At 43.4% G+C, this 25478-nt stretch overlaps 2 protein-coding genes across 2 annotated transcripts in view; both read right to left on the reverse strand.

The window, feature by feature from the left end:
* The window catches only part of LOC310753762 (inositol polyphosphate 5-phosphatase OCRL-like), a gene marked incomplete at both ends in the record, with an annotated part of 295851 nt that overhangs the window by 96783 nt on the left and 173590 nt on the right, over positions 1 to 25478 (reverse strand).
* On the reverse strand, positions 356 to 20470 carry LOC310753705 (inositol polyphosphate 5-phosphatase OCRL-like; the record flags this gene model as incomplete). Its single annotated transcript, XM_083595058.1, has 8 exons — positions 356 to 359; positions 10287 to 10460; positions 11902 to 12005; positions 13739 to 13792; positions 16343 to 16593; positions 16701 to 16800; positions 17507 to 17614; positions 20372 to 20470. The coding sequence occupies 8 exons, from the start codon at positions 20468 to 20470 to the stop codon at positions 356 to 358; spliced, it is 894 nt and encodes a 297-aa protein (XP_083451184.1).

The raw sequence follows: 25478 nt of genomic DNA on the forward strand, positions 1-25478 counted from the left end.
CCACCACTTTCTGAACACGGCCCAGGAGGAAGGAGCGAAACCACTGCATAACAGTGCCCCCAGCTCCCAGCCCCTCTAGACGGTCCAGAAGGATGTTATGGTCGATTGTATCAAAGGCCGCTGAGAGATCCAGCAGAACTAGGAAACAACTCTCACCTTTGTCCCTAGCTCGCCGGAGATCATCAACCAGCGCGACCAAGGCAGTTTCAGTCCCATGATGAGGCCTGAATCCTGATTGGAAGGGATCCAAATGGTCCGCATCCTCCAGTCCTTGCCAGGGTCAAGGTGAAGGACAAAGATAGCCTCAATCTTCTCTTCCTTGCTGACTTACACATCCAGGGAAATGTCCACCGTCTCACCTAAAACGGGAAGAGGTCAGGTAGATGCACTCTTTGGCACAGCCAAGTTGGCTTGTCTGTAAATTAAAAGTGAAGACAGTGAAGAATTGAACAGAGGGACACAATGCGAGCCTGCTGGATCAGGCCAATGGCCCATCTAGTACAGCATCCTGTTCTCACAGGTGTATGGGGGAAACCTTAACTTCAAGAATTAGGAAAAGAAGCGACTCAGTTCCCACCCCCACCCCGCTTTCCTCTCTATTTTTTTCAATAAATGTTTATTAAAATTTTCCATCTTATTTTAAAAAAAAGAAAAAAATTAAAAAACACATAAAATTTACAATCCATATTTTCAATGACATATTTCCCTGACTTCCCCACACCTCCCCTTCTTATATTCCAATTCAAATTGTTAGTTCAACAAGTTCTTATCCCCAATTTTTAACCTTTTTATATTTAGTTCATTTTACAGAAAAAACCAATTTTAACTTATAAACATCCATATTTATACATCAGTACTCAATTCTTAAAACCTTTTTCTAAAGTCGACCCAAATTCCCTTCCACGAATTCCCCAATTTTCTTACTAATAACAAAGCAAAATGAAAAAAAAACAAATTATAGTTATTCACCCTTTGGATTCCAAAACCCCACCACCCCCTTTCCCAGTTTCGATCCCCAACAGATGTCCATCAGTCTTAATCTACTATCAGCCTGGAGACCTCACATCCGAGGCTCTTAATTCTCTCTCAATTCCTCTCTGCCGGTTTTTTTGATAGTCTTTCGTATTAAACACCAGATCTCGGAGAAGCTCTGTCCCCATAAAGTCCATGTTTCTTCCAGCCAGACCTCCATACTTAAAAGTGGAGCCCAAATCTTGTTTCATACTCCTTTTAAATCCAATTGTCCCGAAAGCTCCAACTTCCACCTTGATCAAATTTGTAATCCATAGGTCTTCAGATCTCCACATAAGGAGATCTCTCCATTCTTCAATCTCCAATTCAAACCAGATTTTCATCATCCAGTACTTGTTTTCCTTTATAACCATCATGTCAAACCTCTGGCTCGATTTAACCATCATGTCAGGCCACTGGTTCTCCTTTGTCATCTGCAAAATTACAGCTCCTCCTTCCTTTTCTTCAGAAACAACATATGTCTCCTTCTCCACATTCTCAAAACTCTCCAGTTTCTCTTTTTGTCCAGCTGCATAGGCTTCCTGAGTCAAATCCTTATCAAATTCAATGATATTATTTACTGTTAAGTTCAGAGTTGCAACATTTGTAGCCAAAACATCCATTTGGCCTTGTAACATTCCCAAGAGAACAAAGGCTCTGTCCAGCCCAGCTTGAATTTTCCCTCCTCCAGCCATTCTTGTAATGTTCCAAATCCCCCTCTAGAGGGATTTTGGTAACTTAGTATTCTTTCCAGTTCAAATCCAAAAGTCAAGTTAGTTTGTATCAGTTCTTCCTTGTTTTCAACAAAATAAAACCAAATTGCAACAAATATTTCCAGCAGAGACAGCAGAAACAAAGTTCTCTTTTTCCTTTTTGACAGCTAATTTTGACAGCTGTCAAACTCTTCTATATCTCCTCAACAGGCTCTCTCACAGATCACTCCCGGGTCCGGGGGGGGGGTGGCACTTCAGCTTTCGAAATTAGCTCTTATCCTCCAAGGTTATTTGTGCTTATACTGCCAAATCGTGAAATTAATATCTTTTACCCAATAAAAAAGAAGAAATTCTCTCGACCTTAGTTAACTAGTCCTTGCTTTAAATTATTTACAAGACGGGGAGGCGGACTTCCTGTTTGCACCTTCCCCGATCGTGCCAAATTCAACAAGAAAAATTTCCTTTACAAGTCCAATTTCCGTACTACTCACGGGTTGTTACTTTTAGAGTCCAATTGTTCACAAGAAGAAGTCAGCGCTCTCCGACCATGGCATGCGGCTTCACTCCGCAGGAGGAGCAGTCGACTCTCAGCACCGCGCCGCTCACCCCGTCCCCCACTCCGAAGCCTTTAAAAAGGCTCCTTCGCAGGTCGGGAGGCGCAAATGGTGCCCGCCGAGTCACCAGGTTCACAGGCTTCCGCGCCTGTGATTTCTGAGGGTCCCCGCGTCGCCGCAGCGGCCAGACCCAGCTCCTTCGCAGCCGATTCCCTCCGGAGCTCGGAGGGAATCCGCCATTAGCCGTTCGCGCTAACCCGGAAGTCCTCCCCGCTTTCCTCTCTAGTCCTCCAAAGCAGCAGCTGCACAGAAGATGGTGACAGGATACTGGGGGGTGAGAGAAAGTGATCCTAACAAAAGAATATAAAAAGGGAAAGCATTTATTTGTCTCCTAAAGGATTTTTGCGCCCCCAATGTAACTTTCTTTTTTAGTTTACATTTCATTGAGTTTTTAAAAGTTTGGCTAGTTCTATATGTCCCCCAAGATATTTTTGTGCCTCCACAACATAAAAATACGCATATTTTTTTTAAAAAAGTAATTTTTTGACGGACTGCTCTCACTGGTTCCCTGCGATGCCAAAAGGTGTTTTGGGACCCTCCAGCATTGTTTGGCTTCAATTCATTTGTGTGTGTGTCTTTGTTTAAAGCTGGTCACACACACTTTTAAACTTTGGGCTCAGCTGCTTTGACGTATGGCCCTTGGAGGCTTGAGCATGGGGCAATGCAGCCCACAAATGTTAAGCCTCCCCTGCTCTACCAAACTCCCAAGGTTTGATGGAGGAGGGTTGGGAAGAGGAGGAGAAAAGGGGGATGAAAAGGAAACCAAGGCCTTCCCTAGATGACCCTTGGGGTCCCTTTCCTTTTTTTTTTTAATAAGATATTTATTAGAATTTTCCATTTTATACAAACAAAGAAAAAATTAAAAAGAAAAAATAATAAAAACACATAAAATTCATAACTTATTTTTCAATAACATATTTCCATGACCTCCTCATGCCTCCCCTTCTTGTATTCCAGTTCAAATTGTTTATCCAGCAAATCCTTATCTCATAGCATTACAGCTAAAAACCCCTTATTTTCTATCCATCTTCTTAAATTATTGTAACTTAAACTTTTACTTATATACAAATAAAAAAGAACTATTTTTTCATATTCTTTTGTACCATTACAGCTAGTAACCACTTAATTTCAATCCAACATCACTCAACATTCCTTAATATTACAGTATTTTTGTAAATAATCCTTGAATTTCTTCCATTCTTCTTCTGCCGACTCTTCTCCCTGGTCACGGATTCTGCCAGTCAATTCTGCCAATCCCATAAAGTCAATCAACTTAGTCTGCCATTCTTCCAGAGTGGGTAGATCTTGCGTCTTCCAATACTTTGCAATGAGTATTCTTGCTGCTGTTGTAGCATACATAAAGAAAGTTCTATCCCTTTTTAACACCAATTGGCCGACCATGCCCAAGAGAAAGGCCTCTGGTTTCTTCACGAAGGTATATTTAAATACCTTTTTCAATTCATTATAAATCATTTCCCAGAAAGCCTTAATCCTAGGGCACGTCCACCAAAGGTGAAAAAATGTACCTTCATTATCTTTACATTTCCAACATTTATTATCGGGCAAATGGTAAATTTTTGCAAGCTTGACTGGGGTCATGTACCACCTATATATCATTTTCATAATATTTTCTCTTAAGGCATTGCATGCCGTAAATTTCATACCTGTGGTCCACAACTGTTCCCAGTCAGCAAACATAATGCTATGTCCAACATCTTGTGCCCATTTAATCATAGCAGATTTAACCGTTTCATCCTGAGTATTCCATTTCAACAGCAAGTTATACATTCTTGATAGTATCTTAGTTTTGGGTTCTAACAGTTCTGTTTCTAGCTTGGATTTTTCCACCTGGAAGCCAATTTTCTTGTCCAAATTATAAGCCTCCATTATCTGAAAATAATGAAGCCAGTCTCGCACTTTATCTTTTAGTTTCTCAAAACTCTGCAATTTCAATTTGTCACCTTCTTGTTCCAAAATCTCCCAATATTTTGGCCATTTGGCCTCCATATTGAGCTTTTTCTGAGCCTTCGCTTCCATCGGTGATAACCACCTTGGGGTTTTATTTTCAAGTAAATCTTTATATCTTGTCCAGACATTAAACAATGCTCTTGTGACAATGTGGTTTTTAAATGCTTTATGAGCTTTAACCTTGTCATACCATAGATATGCATGCCACCCAAAAACATTGTTAAAACCTTCTAGATCCAAAATGTCTGTGTTCTCAAGAAGTAGCCAATCTTTCAACCAGCAGAACGCTGCTGATTCATAATAAAGTTTAAAGTCTGGCAGGGCAAATCCACCCCTTTCTTTTGCATCAGTTAATATCTTAAATTTTATTCTTGGCTTCTTGCCCTGCCAGACAAATTTAGAAATATCTTTCTGCCACTTCTTGAAACAGTCCATCTTGTCCACAATTTGCAATGTTTGAAACAAAAACAACATTCTAGGCAATACATTCATCTTTATAGCTGCAATTCGACCCAACAAGGAAAGCTTCAAATTTGTCCAAATTTCTAAGTCTTTTTTCACTTCCGCCCAACATTTTTCATAATTATCTTTAAACAAATTCCAATTTTTTGCTGTCATATTAATCCCCAAGTATTTCACTTTCTTCACAACAGTTAGACCTGTTTCATTCTGAAACTTCCCTCTTTCAATCGGTGTTAAGTTTTTCTCTAAAACCTTAGTTTTTGACTTATTCAATTTAAATCCTGCCACTTGGCCAAATTCTTGAATTAGTTCTAAAACTCTTTTGGTACTAGATTCTGGCTCCTGTAACGTGAAAACTAGATCATCTGCAAATGCTCTCAGTTTATACTGTTTAGCTCCAACCTGTATACCTTTAACCAACCGGTCCCTTCTAATCATGTTCAGCAGGACCTCCAGGACCGAAATAAAGAGGAATGGGGAGATTGGGCATCCCTGTCGTGTCCCTTTCTCTATCTTAAATTGTTCCGTAACCACATTATTTACAATTAATTTAGCCTTTTGTTCAGAATATATTGCACCAATACCATTCTCAAAACCTTGGCCTACCCCCATACCCTGTAAGTTCTTTTTCATAAAACTCCAAGAAATATTGTCAAAAGCTTTCTCCGCGTCCACAAATATCAGAACTGCTTTAGTGTTTATATTCACTTCTAGTTTTTCCAAGATATCAATTACGTTCCTCAAATTATCAGACAAATGTCTTCCCGGGAGAAAGCCCGCTTGGTCCTTATGAATCTCTTCCATCATTACTTTTTTCAATCTCTTGGCCAAAATGTCAGCAAAAATTTTGTAATCCACATTTAGTAAGGATATCGGACGGTAGTTCTTAAGTTGAGTCTTTTCAGTTTCCGTTTTTGGTATTAGTGTAATATAAGCCTCTTTCCACGATTCTGGTGCCCTTTTCCCTTCCAAAATCTCATTGCAGACTTCCTTCAAAGGTTGTAGTAGCCACTCTTTCAAGGATCTATAATATCTGGAAGTCAGCCCATCCGGTCCTGGAGACTTGCCTAATTGCATATTTTGAATGGCACCTTCTATCTCCTGGTCTGATATTTTACAATTCAGCATTAGTTTACTTTCTTGTGAGATTTTTTGTAATCCATTTGTTTTCAAAAAACAGTCAATATCCATTTCATTCTGTGGCCCTTGTGCATATAGTTGTTTGAAATACTTCTGGAAGCAATTTCTAATCTCAATTGGATTATGTATATCTTTTCCTTCTACTTCCAAATTTGTAATGGTATTTAATTTTTGTCTTTTTTTCAGTTGCCAAGCCAGTAATTTCCCACATTTGTTCGCTGATTCAAATGTCTTCTGTCTCATTTGTTTAATTTTCCATTCTATTTCTTGATTCATCAATTCCATATATTGTACTTGATAAAGTTTTATTTCTCTCAAAATCTCCTGCGACTTTGGCTTTGCTCTCAATTTTTTCTCCCCTTATTTTATTTTCTCCAGAATTTTATCTTTTTTCTCATTTCGACTTCTCTTCTTTATTGCATTCTGTTGTATCAAGAACCCTCTCATCACAGCTTTACTTGCATCCCAGATTACTCTTTTTTCAACATTTGTTGACATATTTATTTCAAAATAGTCTTTCAAAGTTTTTTGGGCCTTCCTGTGTACTTCTTCATCTCTAAGTAGGGCGTCATTCATCCTCCATCTAAAGGTGCCGGTTGTTATTTGCTTCATCTCCATCTTTACAGCATTATGGTCAGAGCAAGTTTTAGGGCACATTTCCACTTTTTTTATCTTTGGTGCCATTCCTCTAGTAATCCAAATTTGGTCAATTCTAGTCCATGTCATCTTGGCTTCAGAGAAAAAGGTTCCCTCTCTCTCCAGGGGATTCTTAGTTCTCCAAATGTCAATCAAGTCCATATTGTCAGTCATTTCAAAGAAAGTTTTTGGTAGTCTACCATCTTTAGTGACTACCTGTTTTTGTGCCTTATCCATATTTGTAGATACAACTCCATTCATATCCCCCATCAGGATTATATTATAGTCCATGTAGTCCAAAAGTACCTCATGCAACTTCTTAAAAAATTCAGCTTTCCCCTCATTCGGTGCATACACCCCTACAATCAAAAGTTTCTCTCCTTGAAATTGAATTTCAATAGCCAAATATCTTCCTTGTTCATCTTTAAAAATTAATTTCGGTGAAAATTTCTCTTTTGCGTATATCACCACTCCTCTCTTTTTGACCTTGTCAGACGAAATAAATTCTTGTCCCAATCTCTTATTGATAAGTATTTTCCTGTGTAGCCTCATTACATGTGTTTCCTGAAGACAAATCAAGTCCAATTGTTCCTTTCTTAATATATGAAAGACACCTTTTCTCTTTCGAGGGGAATTAAGTCCATTACAATTCCAACTTAGAAGTTGCAAAGCCATGATGAGTTATTTAATTTTCCCTCCGACTGCACCGAGTTGTTGTTCTTCTTCTGTCGGTGGTATGTCTTTCCCTAGGCCAGGAAGTCCATATGATAGATTTGCTATGTCTGAAATTCCTATTCCTGGTGCGGTTGGTTCCTCTCCAGATTCCACTTCCTTCTGTAAGTCCTCCTCGTGATCTTTCAAAAAGTTGTCTTTATCATTTACTGTCCTTATTCTTATTTTTCTTCCTTTATATTTAAAAGATAGACCTTGGGGAAATTCCCACCTGAAAAGTATTCTGTTTCTTCTCAGTAAAACAACAAGATCTCTGTAGTAGGCCCTTACATCCAGAATATATTTAGGCATGTCCTTAAAGATCTTCACAGATGAATCTCCAATTTCCAAAGTTCTTTGATAGTGCAGATTCAAAATTTTGTCTCTTTCTTCTTTTGTTCTTAAGGTAATCAAGCAGTCTCTTACCTTGTTCTTTCTTTGTCTTCTACCAAGCCTAAATGCACTCACTATCTTAAATTCTTCCTTCCCCAGGTCCTGTTGCCAAAAATCTACAAATTCCTTTGTAAGGAAGTCTGCCAAATTATCTTTCTCACTTTCAGGTATTGCTCTGAGTCTTAAATTCCTCTCTTTTCCTTGTAATTCGATCATAGACAGTGTCAGATCATGATCCTCAAGTTTCTTATATACCGGTGGTATCTTCTCTTGGACGGCGGTTGCAATTTCCTTGGCTTCCTCAGCTAACTTCCTAGTCGAGGCCGATTCCTCCAATAATTTTTCAATGGACTGTGTGTTAGAATTCACCTTCTTTCCCAGTTCATTAATACTTGTAGTGTTCAAATCAATTTTTGCTGAGGCCTCAGCTACTTGTTTATTTGTCTCTGCAACCTGTTTATTTGTCTCTGCAACCTGTTTAGCTAAATTCTCCAAAGATGCATTAATTTTACCAAGTGCCTGGGCCAACAAGTCTTCAGATGACATAGCTTTTGGCTTAACTTGTAAAGCAGCAGCTCCTGCTGTGCCTGCTGCTCCGGATGTTGAAGCCCTTCTCTGTTGTGTGATATCTGTCTTGTATTGTCTTCCAGACCTAGTGGTCTTTTCCTGTGTTCCATCTGCCATAACACTCTCATGCACAACCCAAGGTCAGTCACACGCCTGAAAAAATTTGTTTTGAAGAGGAATTTTCCACAGCTTAGTTACTTATTGGCTTAGTTGTTATTGCAACATAGTCTCCTCTAGGGGGACACACTTCCAACTTCACTTTGTAACTTTTCAAACAAATAATCCTTATAAGTCTCCAATATCTCTTAAAAGTCACACTTTCAATGTTTTTAAAAGTTACTTTCAATAGCAGTACTGGAGACACTGTATCTTTCTTTCAGAGTTAAGTCAAAATTCTTTACCCTTAAAGTGTTGACAGTTCATCCCGGTAGTCGGCTTACCTGTCATAGGCAGTCCGTTCCCAGGTTTTAAAGGCAGCAGATAAACCTTTTCTCCTTTTTTTTTTCATTGCAGGATAAATATTGCTCAATTTCACCCCTCTGTCCCTGCAAACAGAGGGGGGATCGCCTTTTTGGTGCTGGATTTTAAACCTTTAATAACCTCTTTCAGAGTTGTAGCTTTACAGTCTCTTTGCTTTGATCTATTTACAAGAACGGAAAGGCAGACTTCCTGTTTATACCTTTCCCGTTTCGGCCGAATTTGTTGTAAATTTCCTCCAAATATTTACTTAATCCTACTCACGGGTAGTTGTTTTAGCTTCAAATTGTCCAGAAAGGAATCAGCGCTCTCCGGCTATGGCTTGCGGCTTCACTCCGCGAAGAGGGTAGACGGCTCTCAGCTCCGTGCCACACACCCCCTTTCCGTTCCAGAGCCTTTAAAAAGGCTCTTTCGCAGCGGGGGGGGGGGGCAAATGGAGCCCGCCGAGCCTCCAAGTTCACCGGCTTCACCGCCTTGGGGTCCCTTTCCAACTCTACAGTTCTACGATTCCAGAGAGAGACGCGCTGGGCTCCAGGTATCCCTCGCAGGGCTCAGCGCGAAGCCATGGCTTCCAATACTGGCTGTAACTGAGCTTGGGGATAAAGGAGAAGTGGAGGGTGACCTGCCCGTTGTTTGTGGTCTGGAACTTCTCCTTCTGCAGCTGCCGGAACTTCACATTCTCAAACGGAAACTGCAGAGCAAAAGGGGGGGGGGAGAGAGAGCTTGCCTTCAGCAGAGGCAAGGAAACGTGCTCCAGGGGGAAGTTTGTCCTTGGCCCCGGGCTCTCATTTAGGGGACTGCACATGCAACAGGTCCACGTGGGGCTCTCCAGATATTGCTGCACTTGCCACTGGCTATGTTGGCTGGGGATGATGGGAGTAGTAGTCCAGCATCTAGCTACCCCTGGAGTCTTTGCCTGCGAGGAAGAGGAAGAGGCTGCCGCTCAGTGGAAGGGTATCTGCCTTGCATGCAAAGGTCCCAGGTTCTATCCCCAGCATCTCCAGGTAGGGCTGGGAGAGATCCCCCGGAAATCAAGACTGAGCTAGATGGGCCAAGGGCTTCTTTCCCCCCTGGTCTTTTTGCAGCAAACCCTCTTTAAGGGGTTGGAGAGGATCCTATTCGTCTTTACCTTCACCTATGGGGGGGGGGGCAGAGCACATTTGCTGGGGCTATGGACTAAAGGGGGGGTATGAGTTAAGAGCAGAAAGGCCTGATGCACCCCCCCTGTTCCCAGCCCTGAAAGAGGCAAGTACTGTAACTCTGAGAGCTTCCCCAAGATGGCAGCGGCTGTGACTTCCAGAGCCAATGGGCTGAAGCCAAATGCTCCAAGCCAAGTACCACAGAAGCTCCATTGCATGAATGGAGCCAACGGTTAAGGTATACAGTTCAGCCCATGTGGTCTGCCATGCCTGCAGGAGCAGCGTATACTCAGAACAGTGGAGAATGGAAGCCTAGGGATTTAACAGAGCCAAAACCTGCCCACTCCTTGCACCGGAAGTCATTTGCCAAAGAGGAGCTCTGTGGAAAGGGGCCTGGTTGTTGGTCAGGGCCTGCCCAGATTCGAGGAGGTGCCACATAGCAGGCAACTAAAAACCCTGAATAGACGATAGCCCTGGCCAGGGCAGGTGTTACCCCTGTGAGGAAGAGGGAGCTGACGGGCTTGTGGTCGCTCCTTTTCAATTCCATGTGGCTTCGGTAGCTGAGCTGATTCACGCTGCCTCCTCTCCAGAGGATTGGCTCACACCATGCTGGCACACGGCACTTCCCACTGCAAGGAGACAGGAGAGACACCAGGACTGTTGGACTGGCTGAGGCAACACACAAGGCTCACACAGTCCAACTTTGGCTCCACACACGGCCTGTGATCTTGACCACGGTCAAGAGCTGGAGATGATGGGGCTTGGGAGTCCAACTTCTGAAGGGGCGGACCTTGCAGGTGTGCAGGCATTTTGCCTCATGGAGAGAGTTGTCAGGAAATCAAAAGCTGCCTTCTACCAGGTCAGAATGAATTTCTGACCTCCCCCAGTTTGGATTCCTACATTGCAGGGGGTTGGACTAGATGACCCTCGTGATCCCTTCCAACCCCACAATTCATTAATTAAGTCTCCTCTGGCTGGCAGCAGCTCTCTGTGGCCCAATCCTTTTTCAGGTGGAGGTGCCTTTCAACTAGAGACTCTGCATACAAAGCATATGGCACACCACCAAATGATGATCCTTCCCCAAAGCAAGGGGCCCCGTTATTCTTGTTCAGACACTATTTTTTCAGTGATCCAACAGACCCTTTCTGGCACCTGAAATGCTGCCCAAAGGAGCCTGCCCTTTTCCGGCTTCGTCACTACATGTTCCGCCTGTCCTTTTGATTTCCCCATTACCACAGCAAGAGCAATGAAACTAGCAGGCCTAGGTGGCTTCTGACAGTTGTCAAGAACCACAAGAATATGCCAAATCATGGATGGTGAGGCTCAATTGCTACTAGCCATAATGGCCACAGAACATACTCCACCAAGAGAAGCAGTATGGCTTGGAGGAGGGGAGCGTGCTGTTGCACTCAGGTCCTGTTTGTGGGCTCCCCAAGAGGCATCTCATTGGCCAATGTGAGAACAGGATGCTGGGCCAGATGGACCAATGGCCTGATCCAGCAGGGCTGCTCTCATGCTCTTATGCCCTGGCAGACTCATCTTGAGAGAGCACCAAGTCTAATTCCCAGACTTCCTTGACACAAAGAGGATTCTCATTCAGCCTGCTGCACCTTTCAAGGAACTGCAACACCGCTTATACACGCCATGAAACAGAGGATGCTGGTTATCAGGACAAATGTGGGGAAAAGGAGCCAAAACATTTCCAGAGCAGGGATGGCTTGAGGAAGACAACATATCACAGCCTTGCATTTCACAACTCGCCTAGCAGCCTCTGGCAACCAGGAATTTCATGCAAGCAAAGTGAGCAGGTGAAGGAGAGCTGGATCTCTCTCTTCCTCCGTGGCTTGGTGTCCATTCTGGCTGTAGAGGAAAGGAAGTCCGTCCAGCCCTCAACTCTAGCCCTCCTCCAACAACTTGCTTAGCAGAAAGCCATGTTTAAAATATATTTTTTACTAGCCTGCTCAAGAAGATGGAAAGGCAGGACACTACTAGCATCTCAGCAGACTAGGAAAAATAAACAAGCCTTGCAGAAGAATGATTGAGAGGACTTACTTACAAAGGCTCAACTATCAAGCAGGATCTGTTTTAGAGTCGAATTTGTACGTCAGGATGAACTTGATCTCTCCCTCTGTGAAATCAGCAAAAGCTGTCTTTTGGGTACGCTGAATGTTTAGCTAAAGCCAAAAAGAAATTGCTTATCAGCAGAGAAGCAAAAGACCCCCTGTTGCCTGACAATGGAGTCTATTAACAGCCACTGTTGTGCTGGAAGACCAAGGTGAAGTACTAGTAGATTAAAGTTAAAGGTAAAGGTAAAGGGACCCCTGACCATTAGGTCCAGGCGTTACCGACTCTGGGGTTGCGGCGCTCATCTCGCTTTATTGGCCAAGGGAGCCGGCGTACAGCTTCCGGTTCATGTGGCCAGCATGACTAAGCCGCTTCTGGTGAACTAGAGCAGCACACAGAAACGGCGTTTACCTTCCTGCCGGAGCGGTACCTATTGATCTATTTGCACTTTGATGTGCTTTCGAACTACTAGGTTGGCAGGAGCAGGGACCGAGCAAGGGAAGCTCACCCCGTCACGGGTTTTCGAACCGCCGACCTTCTGATCGGCAAGCCCTAGGCTCTGTGGTTTAACCCACAGCGCCACCCGCGTCCCTACTAGTAGGTTAGCCAAGTGCAAAAAGAGGGGTATAACTGCTGAAATCCTATCTTATACACAATTCTTAAAGGTACAGGATGCTTGTGCATTTTTGCCCTATGTCATCTTAAATTACTTTGCTGCATCACACGACAGGAAAATCCTCTAACTCAGGAGCAGCAGACACGTGGCCCTCACAATGCTGAAGAACTACAATTCCCATCATCCCTGATTACTGGCCATGATGGCTGGAGCCAACAGGAACTGCAGCTCAGTAACATCTGGCAGACCACAGGTTAGCCATACCTACAATATGCAATGTTATATGTACCAATAATCCATACAAACTGTTAACAACCACCAGAATACACCCCAACACTAGGAGCAACTGCAAAACCACCCTTTTGCATCCTACGTTGGCTCCCAGGACGTTTCTGAGCACAATGCTGAGTGTTGATGCCAACCTTTAAAGCCCTAAATGGCCTCAGCCCTGAAAGAGTGTCTCCATCCCCATTGTTCAGCCCAGGCATCAGGGTCCAGCACCGAGGGCCTTCTGGCGGTTTCCTCACTGTGAGAAGCGAAGTTACAGGGAACCAGGCAGAGGGCCTTCTGAGTAGTGGCACCTGCCCTGTGGGAAACCCTACTGTCAGATGTCAAGGAGATAAGTAACTATACAGCCTTTAGGGAAGTTTTTAATGTTTTATGATGGTTTTGCATATGTTGGAAGTCTGAGGCTGCCCCCCCCTTGCCTTCCTTGCAGCATCCTTCTCAAAGGGCTAAGGCATGACTACGCTCACAGAGCTTAAATCCACCATAAGGTGCAGCAATCAGGCCTCTGTTTCAACACAAAATACCAATGATCCTTATGCCAAGTGGGAGAAAGGTCGTCAACATGATGAACACACAAACCTTGGAGAGAAAAATGTAAAACAAAAAGCACCAGCAGCTATGCTGGGGCTGATGGGAGTCCAACAACATCTGGAGCGTGTGCTGAGCTAGGAAAGCCCTCTAACTGGGAAATTGCAGAGCAGTCCTACTTATTCCAAGGCAACCCTCCAACTTAATTGGGACTTGCTTCTAATTCAGGTTGCACAAACCTGCAACCTTAAAAAGCATTTGTAGAAGTCGCAGTCATCCTATGTTATAGCTACACTTTGCTCCTAACTGCCTGAAAGTGGTTTCTCTAGCCTAGGCTGGGGTATCCCAGACAAAGGAAATAAACAGGGCAATATCCTAAACCACCACATATAACACAAAGATGTCTCTCACCTGGTCGTAGGTCAGAAGTCTCTGAAGCTCATTTTTAGTGATCAGATGACAATGCTGGAAAAAAGCAAAGCAACCACAGCTACAAGCTAGCTCACGGGGTCGGGGGTCGGGGGGCAGCCTGCTGCCACTTCCTGCAATATGTAGTAAGACTGATAACTAGGATTGGGCAATATGATCATATTAGGCTAGTGCTCTGTGAACTAGACTGGCTCTTGAACTGCTTCCAGGCCCAATTCAGAGCATCCCATTTGGCCTTTCAAGTGTTTCAAGGTTTGGGAAAAGGGTACCAGAAGAAGGCCAACTTATGTTTGAACTGCCTCTCCACTGACTAGAATCCCTTTCCCAGGGAACTCCTGCTCTTTCAAGTATGGCAGGGCCTTTTCAGTCATGGCACCCTACCTTTCAGAATAATCTCCCAAAGAGGTTCACCTGGCCCCTGCTTTGATGTCCTTTCAGCAAAGACTTTTAGAATTTCCCCTGGTTCTTGAATTCATGGGCAGGGCTCTTGTGGCCCTCCAAACCCTGCTGTAGTACACAGGAACATAGGAAGCTACCTTATATTGAGGCAGACCATTGACCCATCAAGCTCAGGACGGACTACATGGACTGGCAGCAGCTTTCAGGCAGAGATCATGCCCAGCCCTATCTGCACACACTGGTGACTGAGCCGGGAACCTTCTCCATGCAAAATGGCCGCTCTGCTTTTGCGTTACTGCCCTTAACAAACTGCAACTCCCTTTTGAGAAACTAAAGAATAAAGTGCGAGATTGGCTCCATTATTATCAGATAATGGAGGCATATAATCTGGACAAGAAAATTGGCTTCCAGGTGGAAAAATCAAAATTAGAAACAGAACTGCTAGATCCCAAAACTAAGATACTTTCAAGAATGTATAACTTGCTGTTAAAATGGAATACGCAGGATGAAACGGTTAAATCTGCAATGATTAAATGGGCACAAGATGTTGGACATGACATAATGTTTGCTGACTGGGAACAGTTGTGGACCACAGGTATGAAATTCACGGCATGTAATGCCTTAAGAGAAAATATTATGAAAATGATTTATAGGTGGTACATGACCCCGGTCAAGCTTGCGAAAATTTATCATTTGCCTGATAATAAATGTTGGAAATGTAAAGAAAATAAAGGCACATTCTTTCACCTTTGGTGGACGTGCCCAAGGATTAAGGCTTTCTGGGAGACGATATATAATGAACTGAAAAAGGTATTTAAATATACCTTCTTGAAGAAACCAGAGGCCTTTCTTCTGGGCATAGTTGACCAATCGGTGTTAAAGAAGGATAGAACTTTCTTTATGTATGCCACAACAGCAGCAAGAATACTTATTGCAAAATATTGGAAGACACAAGATCTACCCACTTTGGAAGAATGGCAGATGATGGTGATGGACTATATGGAATTGGCGGAAATGACCGGCAGGATCCGAGATCAGGGGGAAGAGTCAGTGGAAGAATATTGGAAGAAATTTAAAGATTATTTACAGAGATATTGTAAAATTAATGAACTTTAGAATAATGTTGGATTAAAATTAAGAGGTTTCTAGCTGTAATGGGTTAAAAGAATATGAAAAAAATGGGTTTATAAAAATAAAATTTTAAGATCACAACAATTTAAGAATAAAGATTTGGGTAGAATAAAGAGGGGAACAAATTGCTGAGTTAATAAATTGAATTGGAATACAAAAAAGAGAGGTATGAGGAGGTCCAAGAAACAAGTAAATGAAAAATAATGTGATGGAAAGATTTTTCTTTTTCTTTTTCTGTTTGTTTTTATTTTTTGTAATGTAAAAATCTTAATAAAAATCTTATAAAAAAAACACAAACTGCAACTCCCACCCCGATCACTGGAGAAGTTGCCCACATTTGCTATAATCTAATCTAATACATCTCTGCCACTCGGTTTATCTTGCTCTCTACTGGCTGCTCTAGTAGAAACCTTAGTGGTGCAGCTGCAGCAGCAGGGATCGCCGACACTGCACCCTCCAGGTGTTGCTGAAGTGGAACTCTCATGAGCCCCAGTCAGCAAGGCCAATTCTTAGCAATTATGGGAATTTTGGTCTATCAGCATTTGGAGAGCACTATGCTGCCTGCCATAAATAAGGCTGATCACCGAAGAATTGATGCTTTTGAATTCTGGTGCTGGAGGAGACTCTTGAGAGTCCCATAGACTGTAAGAAGATCAAACCTCTCCATTCTGAAGGAAATCAGCCCTGAGTGCTCACTGGAAGGACAGATCCTGAAGCTGAGGCTCCAATACTTTGGCCACCTCATGGGAAGAGAAGACTCCCTGGAAAAGACTCTGATGTTGGGAAAGATGGAGGGCACAAGGAGAAGGGGACGACAGAGGACGAGATGGTGGGACCGTGCTCTCGAAGCTACCAGCATGAGTTTGACCAAACTGCGGGAGGCAGTGGAAGACAGGAGGGCCTGGCGTGCTCTGGTCCAGGGGGTCACGAAGAGGCGGACACGACTAAATGACTAAACAACAACAAATGCTGCCTACCCTGAGCTACACACAGGCAGGAAAGTTACAGAAACATGACTCAATTTGCTTCTCCAGATAGCGGAGACCAACAAGTTACATCAGCCAAGGCTCTTTCCCTCCAAGCCCTCGAAACGCACTCGTGTTTCATGATTGTCAGCTGCGGCAGACCCTGGTCAGGGGGCAGGAAGCTCATCTGGGCACAGATATCCTTGTAATCCTCGTTTCGGCGCCCAAAGTCTTCCACGTGGGCAGCAAGGTGGGAATTGACCATGCAGAAGCTGGTATTGTTGCAGACAAGCCTCACGGCCACACACCCCTTGTTACCCTGCAGGGGCGGAGCAAAGATGGCTGTTAGTGAGCAAGCAGGAAAGAGGGGGAAACTGGTTGGCAGAGATTAGAAAAAAAGATAGACAGACAGAAAGATCGACGTAGGGAATTCCGCTGTCAGGGTCTACTCCCCATCTTCCCCATGATGCCTGTGCCCACTGTCTCCCTCATCACTTCCTTGATGCAGCTGAGCTGGTCCTTCCTGACAAAGATGAGCACCAGCTGCACCTAGAAGATGCAAGGTACTGGGATGTCTACCAGCTCTGTTCATTGATTGCTGTCCTGGGCCGGCTGGATGCAGATAGGAGTGGCAGGTGGCACCAGCTGGGGATCCCCCAAGGGAAGAAGGTTCAGAGCCAGGGAACTGGTGGGGGGTCGTCCGAGGGAGAAGAGGGAGCAGACTGTGAGCAAGAGGAGGTGTTGGAAACTGAAGAGGCAGGAGGGCAGGAAGATTCTGTGGCAAACAGCAGTCCAGAATCCGAGGCAGAAGTGGAGGCTGGAGGCGGGGGTCAAGAGGCAGAGATCAGGCAGGCTGCTGAAGAAGCCAGGGGGTCTCCCCATCCTGCTGTGATCAGCTCCCCTCCCTGCTGGTCTCCCAGAACACAGAGAAATTAAGAGGAGGGAGCAAAGACAGGCAAGGTGTCAGAGTCTCAGGTTGCTTGGGAAGGACCAGGGGGAGGAGGAGACTTCAGAGAGTGGTGGGAGGGTAGCAACCTTCAGCCTTCACAACTACCTCACTGGGGCAAGACCTGTTGGGAAAGGTTTCTGTGATCACGAGGCCTGCACGGTTTGGGTTTCTTTGAATAAAGAATGTTGGCTTCTTTTGAATAAAACACCACTGACACCAGGTGTTTTTTCTTGCTGACCTCCTCCTCCTCACTCCAGCTCCTGACAGCTGTCTGGCTGCTGAAGAAATGGGTGGGGTTGGACTTACTTTCTTGTACTTGGATTTGGAACGCAAAGCCTTTTCCACAGCTGTCAGCCACTCTTGCTCCTTTGTCGAGTCCAAGTAGAAGAAAGCCTCTGTGCTCAGGTCCAGCTCCTGGAACCGAATGCCCAAGTGCCAAAGAGAAGTATGTGGAACTGCAGGAATAGGACTCCAATCGGAACAGACGTGCTGGTTAAATATGCAAAGACAACAGGAGTGTGCAAGGGCAGGCAAGATCAGGACCAAGAACAAACAAGTTCCTCTGATTGATATGGCTTGAGATTCCAACAATACCAGCCACTTCTTCCTCAGCTTAGCTATTCTGGGCCCCAAAGGAGCTTTGCTAATGAAAGAAAAAAAGCTTTTTCCTTGTATTTTTTAAGATGTGTCAGCCAGCCTGATATCTAAGCACTATCCCAGTAGCCACAGGCAACCAGAAATTCTTTGAAGGCAAGTGAGTTGGTTGATCTCTCCCTTCTTCCTTCACCTGGCAACTTGGTTTCCAGGCTGGCTTTCCGGGAGCAGAAAACCACCTCTCAGATCTGCTGTGCCAAGCTTGTTTGCTAGAAGATTACCCCGTAACACCCTTGTCCTCTTTGCAAACCTCTTAAATGGCTAGCCTTCTGTGTTTCCATGCTGGCCATGAAGGAATGGGCATTCCCCACTCTGAAAACAGCACAGAAATACAGCCTGTCTAGTAAAGGGGTAAAAAGAGCAAGCTAAACAGCCTCTGTAAAACAGTAGGATCTGAAGCTGCTAACCACATACTGATAAACATATCATAAAAGCAGACATGAAAAAAAAAATGGCCACTGGGTACTACTAACGGTACGAGGAAATAACCAAAGCAAAAACTTTGTTTGAAGTAGTAAGCTTAGCACTATAAGGATGACCCACACGAAGTGTTGGGGGGGGGTCACACCTCCCTGTCCTCCAGCACAGCTTTTAGGAGGAGTTCCAAAGGTTTTGCTTCAGTTTTGGATTAACTGCATCTTGTCACAATGTCTGAACCTGCACAAACCGCTTTATTTGAACCATGGCTCATTGAAACAAGCCAACTTCCAATCGTGGGTTTACAAAGCTGGTAAAATGAACCACCATAGGATCTGGACACACCAAACTGTGGTTAATTTAAAATCCAAGTGGAAGCTTCCCAATAGGCTTGGGGTGGGGGAGAGGTGTGCAAACCTGGAGGAGAGGCTGCCGTCCTGCTCATAATATGAAGCCACGGTTCAGTATGTGGCACCAAGGGAAATTGCCCACCACAACTAATACTTTCCATTACCCACCCATGTGGCCTGAGTGAACAGGACAGACTTTGCCTGGCACCCAACAATAAAGCTGTCATGTAGATGTCGCTTTCTCCAGCCCCAACTCTGATACAGGTTCCACTGGTCTTTGCATGGTGTTTGCACTTTTGCATGATCTGACCTGAAATTCTGGGTGTTGACATATTCCTTCTCTCTCTTGGCGAGGACGTGCTTGATGAGTCCCTCTCTCTGTCCGGACTGCGTATGTGTGGAAGGCACAAAGAGCTGGCGCATAGTGTGGGTCATTGGGGTTGCTTCTTGCTCATGCTGTCCTTGTCACGGATACTCCTCAGGGAGATGAGAACAGAACTCAAGTAGTCCTTAAAAGCAAGGAGGCGGGACGGCACAGTACACTTCTAAGGCAACTTACAGCCTGCTTGGTGGCAGCGGTGGGGGTGGAGGCTCCCGGCGGGCACTCATTTGCTGATTCTGCAGGTTTCTTTCCTTCTCCATGAAGTTATCCTCGAATCCCAGAATTCCCAAGAGAGGAAAAGACTTCTGAGGTTAGAGAGGCTTCAGAACCGTTTGGGGAAGTTTCGGGAAAGGAACTTAAAAAATACCTAACTACAGGAAAATGTTCCTGCCTCCCCACAGCACCACATTTGCCGGACAATTGCCTCTCAGCTTATCCACGTTTAGGAAGGATTGTGGAGGCAACAGGTCCTCCCCTCAAGGCCTTTTCCTCTAAAGGAGGTAGACTGGTCTTCTCCAATCCTCTGGCCACTGCTGAGTTTTCCAAACTTGCTGGCATATTGCGTGTAGCACCTTAACAGCATCATCTTTAACAAAATTTAATAGTTCAGCTGGAATATCATCACTTCCACTGGCCTTGTTATTAGCAGTGCTTTCTAAGGCCCATTTGACTTAGCTCTCCAGGATGTCAGGCTCAAGGTCAGCAACCACACTACCTGGGGTGTATGAGACATCCATATCTTTCTGGTATAATTCCTCTCTGTATACGTGCCACCTCTTCTTGACATCTTCTGCTTCTGTTAGGTCCTTTCCACCTTTGTCCTTTATTATGGTACTCTTTGTATGCAATGTTTCTTTCATAGCTCCAGTTTTCTTGAACAGATCTCTGGTTCTTCCCATTCTGTTGTTTTCCTCTATTTCTTTGCATTGCTCGTTTAAGATGGCCCTCTTGTCTCTCCTTGCTATTTTTTGGAAATCTGCATTCAATTTCCTGTATCTTTCACTATCTCCCTCGCATTTTGCTTGCCTTCTCCAAGTCCACCTTTCCTTTTGAAGCAAAATGTCATTGAAATAGGGGAGAAATGCCCTGCATGAAGTCTTGGGTTTGCAATTTGGGGAGAGGGAAGACTGTCTGTGGCGCTGGGGAGCGGGCAGGCTGGCGAGGCCCCCTAGATCTAGAGGCCCTAGGCTTCTGCCTACTTAGCCTATACATAAATCCGGCCCTGCCTATGTCACAGTGACCACAGGCCCATCGATCACGTGCAAGGCATTCTGCATGTTGGGAAGGAGCCTCCTGTTCTGGGCCAGGTGGATGAGTGACACCAGCAGAAGACTGGGTGGTGGGGTCGAAGCTGATCCCAGGGAGCACGTGAGGAGTCAAGGCTTCCCACATGAAGGCCTCGTTTCCCCTAGAAGTCCCTGCCTCCTGGTCTGTGTTCACTTTCTTATTCAGGTACAGCGCCAACATGTTCTGGATGGTGCACCTGCTTTCGGGGGAGAGCTTGTCGAACTGGTCCACACTAGAAGAATAGCCATGAGACGGGTGAGACTCCTGCAAGGCATCCCCAAAGTCAGGGGAACATAAGTGGGTAAATCTCCAGGGCCGGATGGTCTAACCTCCAAATACTATAGATCTCTGAAAGACTGGTTAATTCAGCCACTAAAGGAGGTCTGTAATGAAATTCTGGAGGGGGAAAAGGCGCCAGAGTCGTGGAAGGAAGCTTACATTACACTTATACCGAAAACTGAGTCTGAAAAGACACAACTTAAGAACTACCGCCCCATATCCCTGCTTAATGTGGATTACAAAATTTTTGCTGATATCTTGGCTAATAGATTAAAAAAGGTATTAGTTGAAGAGATACATAAAGATCAAGCCGGCTTTCTCCCAGGTAGACATTTGTCTGACAATACGAGGAATATAATTAACATTTTGGAGAAGCTGCAAGTGAACATCAACACCAAAGCAGTTTTAATTTTTATAGATGCGGGAAAAGCTTTTGATAATATTTCGTGGAATTTTATGAAGAAAAATCTTCAGGGAATGGGGGTGGGCCAAGGGTTTGAAAATGGTATAAGTGCAATTTACTCAGAACAAAAGGCTAAGTTAATAGTTAATAATGTGATGACAGAGGAATTTAAGATAGAGAAAGGGACACGACAAGGCTGCCCAATTTCCCCATTGCTTTTCATTTCGGTTCTGGAGGTTTTGCTGAATATGATTAGAAGGGACCGTCTGATTAAAGGTATTCAGGTCGGAGCCAAACAATATAAATTGAAAGCTTTTGCAGATGACCTAGTTTTGACGTTACAGGAGCCAGAAGCTAGTACGAAAAGAGTATTAGAATTGATTCAAGAATTTGGTCATGTGGCAGGATTTAAGCTGAACAAGTCAAAAACTAAAGTGCTTGAGAAAAACTTAACACCGATTGAGAAAGAGAGGTTTCAGAAGGAGACTGGTTTAACATTAGTTAAGAAAGTAAAATATTTGGGGGTTAATATGACTGCTAAGAACTTAAACTTATTTAAAGATAACTATGAGAAATGTTGGATAGAAGTGAAAAAAGACTTGGAAATATGGTCAAATTTGAAGCTTTCCTTGTTGGGTCGAATTGCAGCTATAAAGATGAATGTATTGCCAAAAATGTTATTTCTGTTTCAATCATTGCAAATATTGGACAAGATGGATTGTTTCAAGAAGTGGCAGAGAGACATCTCCAGATTTTTCTGGCAGGGCAAGAAGCCTAGAATAAAATTTAAAATATTAACTGACGCAAAGGAAAGAGGTGGATTTGCCCTGCCAGACCTTAAACTTTATTATGAATCAGCAGCATTCTGCTGGTTGAAAGACTGGCTGCTTCTTGAGAACACAGACATTTTGGACCTAGAAGGATTTAACAACGTTTTTGGTTGGCATGCATATTTGTGGTACGACAAGGTTAAAGCACATAAAGCATTTAAAAACCATATTGTCAGAAAAGCATTGTTCAATGTCTGGATAAGATACAAAGATTTACTGGAAAATAAAACCCCAAGGTGGTTGTCACCAATGGAAGCGAAGGCTCAGAAAAAGCTCAATATGGAGGCCAAATGGCCGAAATATTGGGAAATATTGGAACAAGAAGGAGACAAATTGAAATTGCAGAGTTTTGACTTCCGGTCAGCGCCAGCGATTGCAACGGCGGATTTCCTCTGAACTCCGGAGGAAATCGGCTTCGTGGAGCTGGGGTTCTACCGCTACGGCGAAGCGGGGACCCGAAAAAAATCACAGGTGGGGAAGCCTGTGAACTGAAGGCTCGGCGGGCTCCATTTGTGCCCCCCCCCCCCGCTGCAAAGGAGCCTTTTTAAAGGCTCCGGAACGGACCGGGGGTAAAGGGTGCGGAGCTGAGAGCTGTCTACCCGTCTCCGCGAAGTGAAGCCGCACAGCCAGGGTCGGAGAGTGCTGATTTCTTTTCTGGTTATTTGGACTCGAAAACAACTACCCGTGAGTAGGAATTTGACAATATTGGGAAGAAAATTATTTAAAAATTCGGCCGAAACGGGAAAGGCAAAAACAGGAAGTCTGCCTTCCCGGACTGTTGACAGATTAAAGTAAAGAGACTGCAAAGCTGGGACCTAGAAAGAGGAGCTGGAAGGATTAAAATACAGCATCTGAAGAGGGAAACTACCCCACTGCCAGCAGGAACGGTGGGGAAATATTGGAAATACTTTTCAACCTGCAGGAAAAGGAAATTTAAAATACATCTGCTGTCTTTAAAACCTGGGAACGGGCTGCTCATGAAAGGGAAGCCATCAGAGGGAACTGTCAAACGGAGTGTGGAATTAAAAATTTGATTTAGCTCTGCAAAAGATACATTGTGGAAATATTTGGGAAAGGAAAGTAACATTTTTGGGACTAAAAATTTGATACTAAGATACTGGGACTTTATTAGAACATTATTTGCTATAAAGTTGCAATAAGAAGTTGGATTTCTGACCCCTAGAGGCAACAATGTTGCAATGACTTTTTAAATAACAAGTTCTGCTGTGGGAAAATTTCTACTTTACCTAAACAAATCCTCCAAGCGTGTGACTGACCTTGGGAGTGTATGCGAGTGTTATGGCAGATAAAGCAGAGTTGACACAGGAAAAAACTACCAGGTCTGGAAGACAATACAAAGTTGACACTACAAGAAGGCCTTCAACAGGGAGTGTAGTGGGCACAGCAGGAGCTGCTGCCCCACAGGCAAAATTAAAGGTTATGTCAACTGATGAACTGTTGGCCCAAGCATTGGGTAAAATTGATGCATCTTTGGAAAAGTTGGCAAACAAGGTGGAAGAGACAAACAAACAAGTAGCAGAGGCTTGTGCAAAAATTGAAGCGAACACTTCTAGTATCAATGAATTAGGGAAAAAGGTGAACTCTAATACACAGTCTATTGAAAAATTACTGGAAGAATCGGCCTCAACTAAAAAATTGGCCGAAGAGGCCAAGGAAATTGCAACTGCTGTCCAGGAACAGATTCCACCGGTACATAAGAAGTTTGAAGAGTATGATTTGACGCTGTCCATGATAGATCTTGAAAGGAAAGCTAGAAATTTAAGAATAAGAGGTGTGCCAGAAAATGAGAAAGAGAATTTGACAGAATTCCTTACAAAAGAATTCTCACAATTTTGGCAGAAGGACCTGGGGGAGGAAGAATTCACTATCGTGAGTGCTTTTAGACTTGGTAGAAGACAAGGAAAGAATAAAGCAAGAGACTGTTTGATAACTTTGAAAACAAAGGAGGAAAGGGATAAAATATTGAATCTACACTATCAAAGAACCTTGGAAATTGAGGACACCTTTGTGGAAATTTTTAAAGACATACCTAAACATATCTTGGAGGTAAGGGCCTATTACAGAGACCTGGTGACCTTGCTGAGGAAAAACAGAATTATCTTCAGGTGGGAATTCCCCCAAGGCCTATCTTTTAAATACAGAGGAAAGAAAATAAGAATAAGGACAGTAAATGACAAGGACAAGTTTCTGAAAGACCACGAAGAGAACTTACAGAAGGAAGTGGACTCTGCTGAGGATGTATTGATGCCAGGACAAGGACTTTTGGAGATTGCAAATCTGATATCTGGACGTTCCGGCCCAAGGAGAGACAAGCCACCGACAGAAGAAGAACAACAACTTGGTGCAGTAGGAGGGAAAACTAACTAACCAATCATGTCTCTGCAACTTTTAAGCTGGAATTGTAATGGACTTAACTCCCCTAGAAAGAGAAAAGAGATCTTTCATATATTAAAGAAAGAACATTTGGACTTGATTTGTTTACAAGAGACTCATGTTATGAGGCTACACAGGAAAATATTGGTCAATAAAAGATTAGGACAAGAATTTATTTCGTCTGATAAAGTTAAAAAAAGAGGAGTGGTGATTTACGCCAAGGAGAAACTTTTACCGAAATTTATCCTCAAAGATGAACAAGGAAGATATTTGGCTATTGAAATTCAGTTTCAAGGGGAGAAATTTTTGATAGTAGGTGTGTATGCACCAAATGAGGGGAAGTCGGAATTTTTCAAGAAGCTGCATGAGACTTTGATGGATTTCATGGACTATAATATAATTTTGATGGGGGACATGAATGGAGTCGTATCTACCAATATGGACAAGGCGCAAAAACAGGTAGTTACTAAAGATGGTAGACTACCAAAAACTTTTTTTGAAATGACTGATAATATGGACTTGATCGATAGTTGGAGAACTAAGAACCCCTTGGAGAGAGAAGGAACATTCTTCTCTGAAGCCAAGATGACATGGACCAGAATTGACCAAATTTGGATTACTAGAGGAATGGCACCAAAGATAAAAAAAAGTGGAAATCTGCCCCAAAACATGCTCCGACCATAACGCTGTAAAGATGGAGATGAAGTTAACAACAACCGGTACCTTCAGATGGAGGATGAATGACACCCTATTTAGAGATGAAGAAGTATACAACAAGGCCCAAAAGACTTTAAAAGACTATTTTGAATTAAACTTGCCAACAAATGTGGAAAAAAGAGTAATCTGGGATGCAAGTAAAGCCGTGATGAGAGGGTTTTTGATACAACAGAATGCATTAAAAAAAAAGAAGGCAAAATGAGAAAAAAGATAAAATTTTGGAGAAAATTAAAGAAGGGGAGAAAAAATTGAGAGCCAAGCCGAAGTCACAAGAGATTCTGAGAGAAATAAAGATTTATCAAACACAATATATGGAGTTGATGAATCAGGAAATAGAATGGAAAATTAAACAAATGAGACAGAAGACATTTGAATCGGCGGACAAATGTGGGAAATTATTGGCTTGGCAACTGAAAAAAAGACAAAAATTAAATACAATTACAAACCTGGAAGTAGAAGGAAAAGATATAAACAACCCAAATGAGATTAGAAATTGTTTCCAGAAATACTTCAAGCAACTATATGCACAAGGGCCACAGAATGAAAGGGACATTGACGGATTTTT

The sequence above is a fragment of the Podarcis filfolensis genome, assembly GCF_964270895.1.
Source record: "Podarcis filfolensis genome assembly, chromosome: W".
Taxonomy (NCBI): domain Eukaryota; kingdom Metazoa; phylum Chordata; class Lepidosauria; order Squamata; family Lacertidae; genus Podarcis; species Podarcis filfolensis.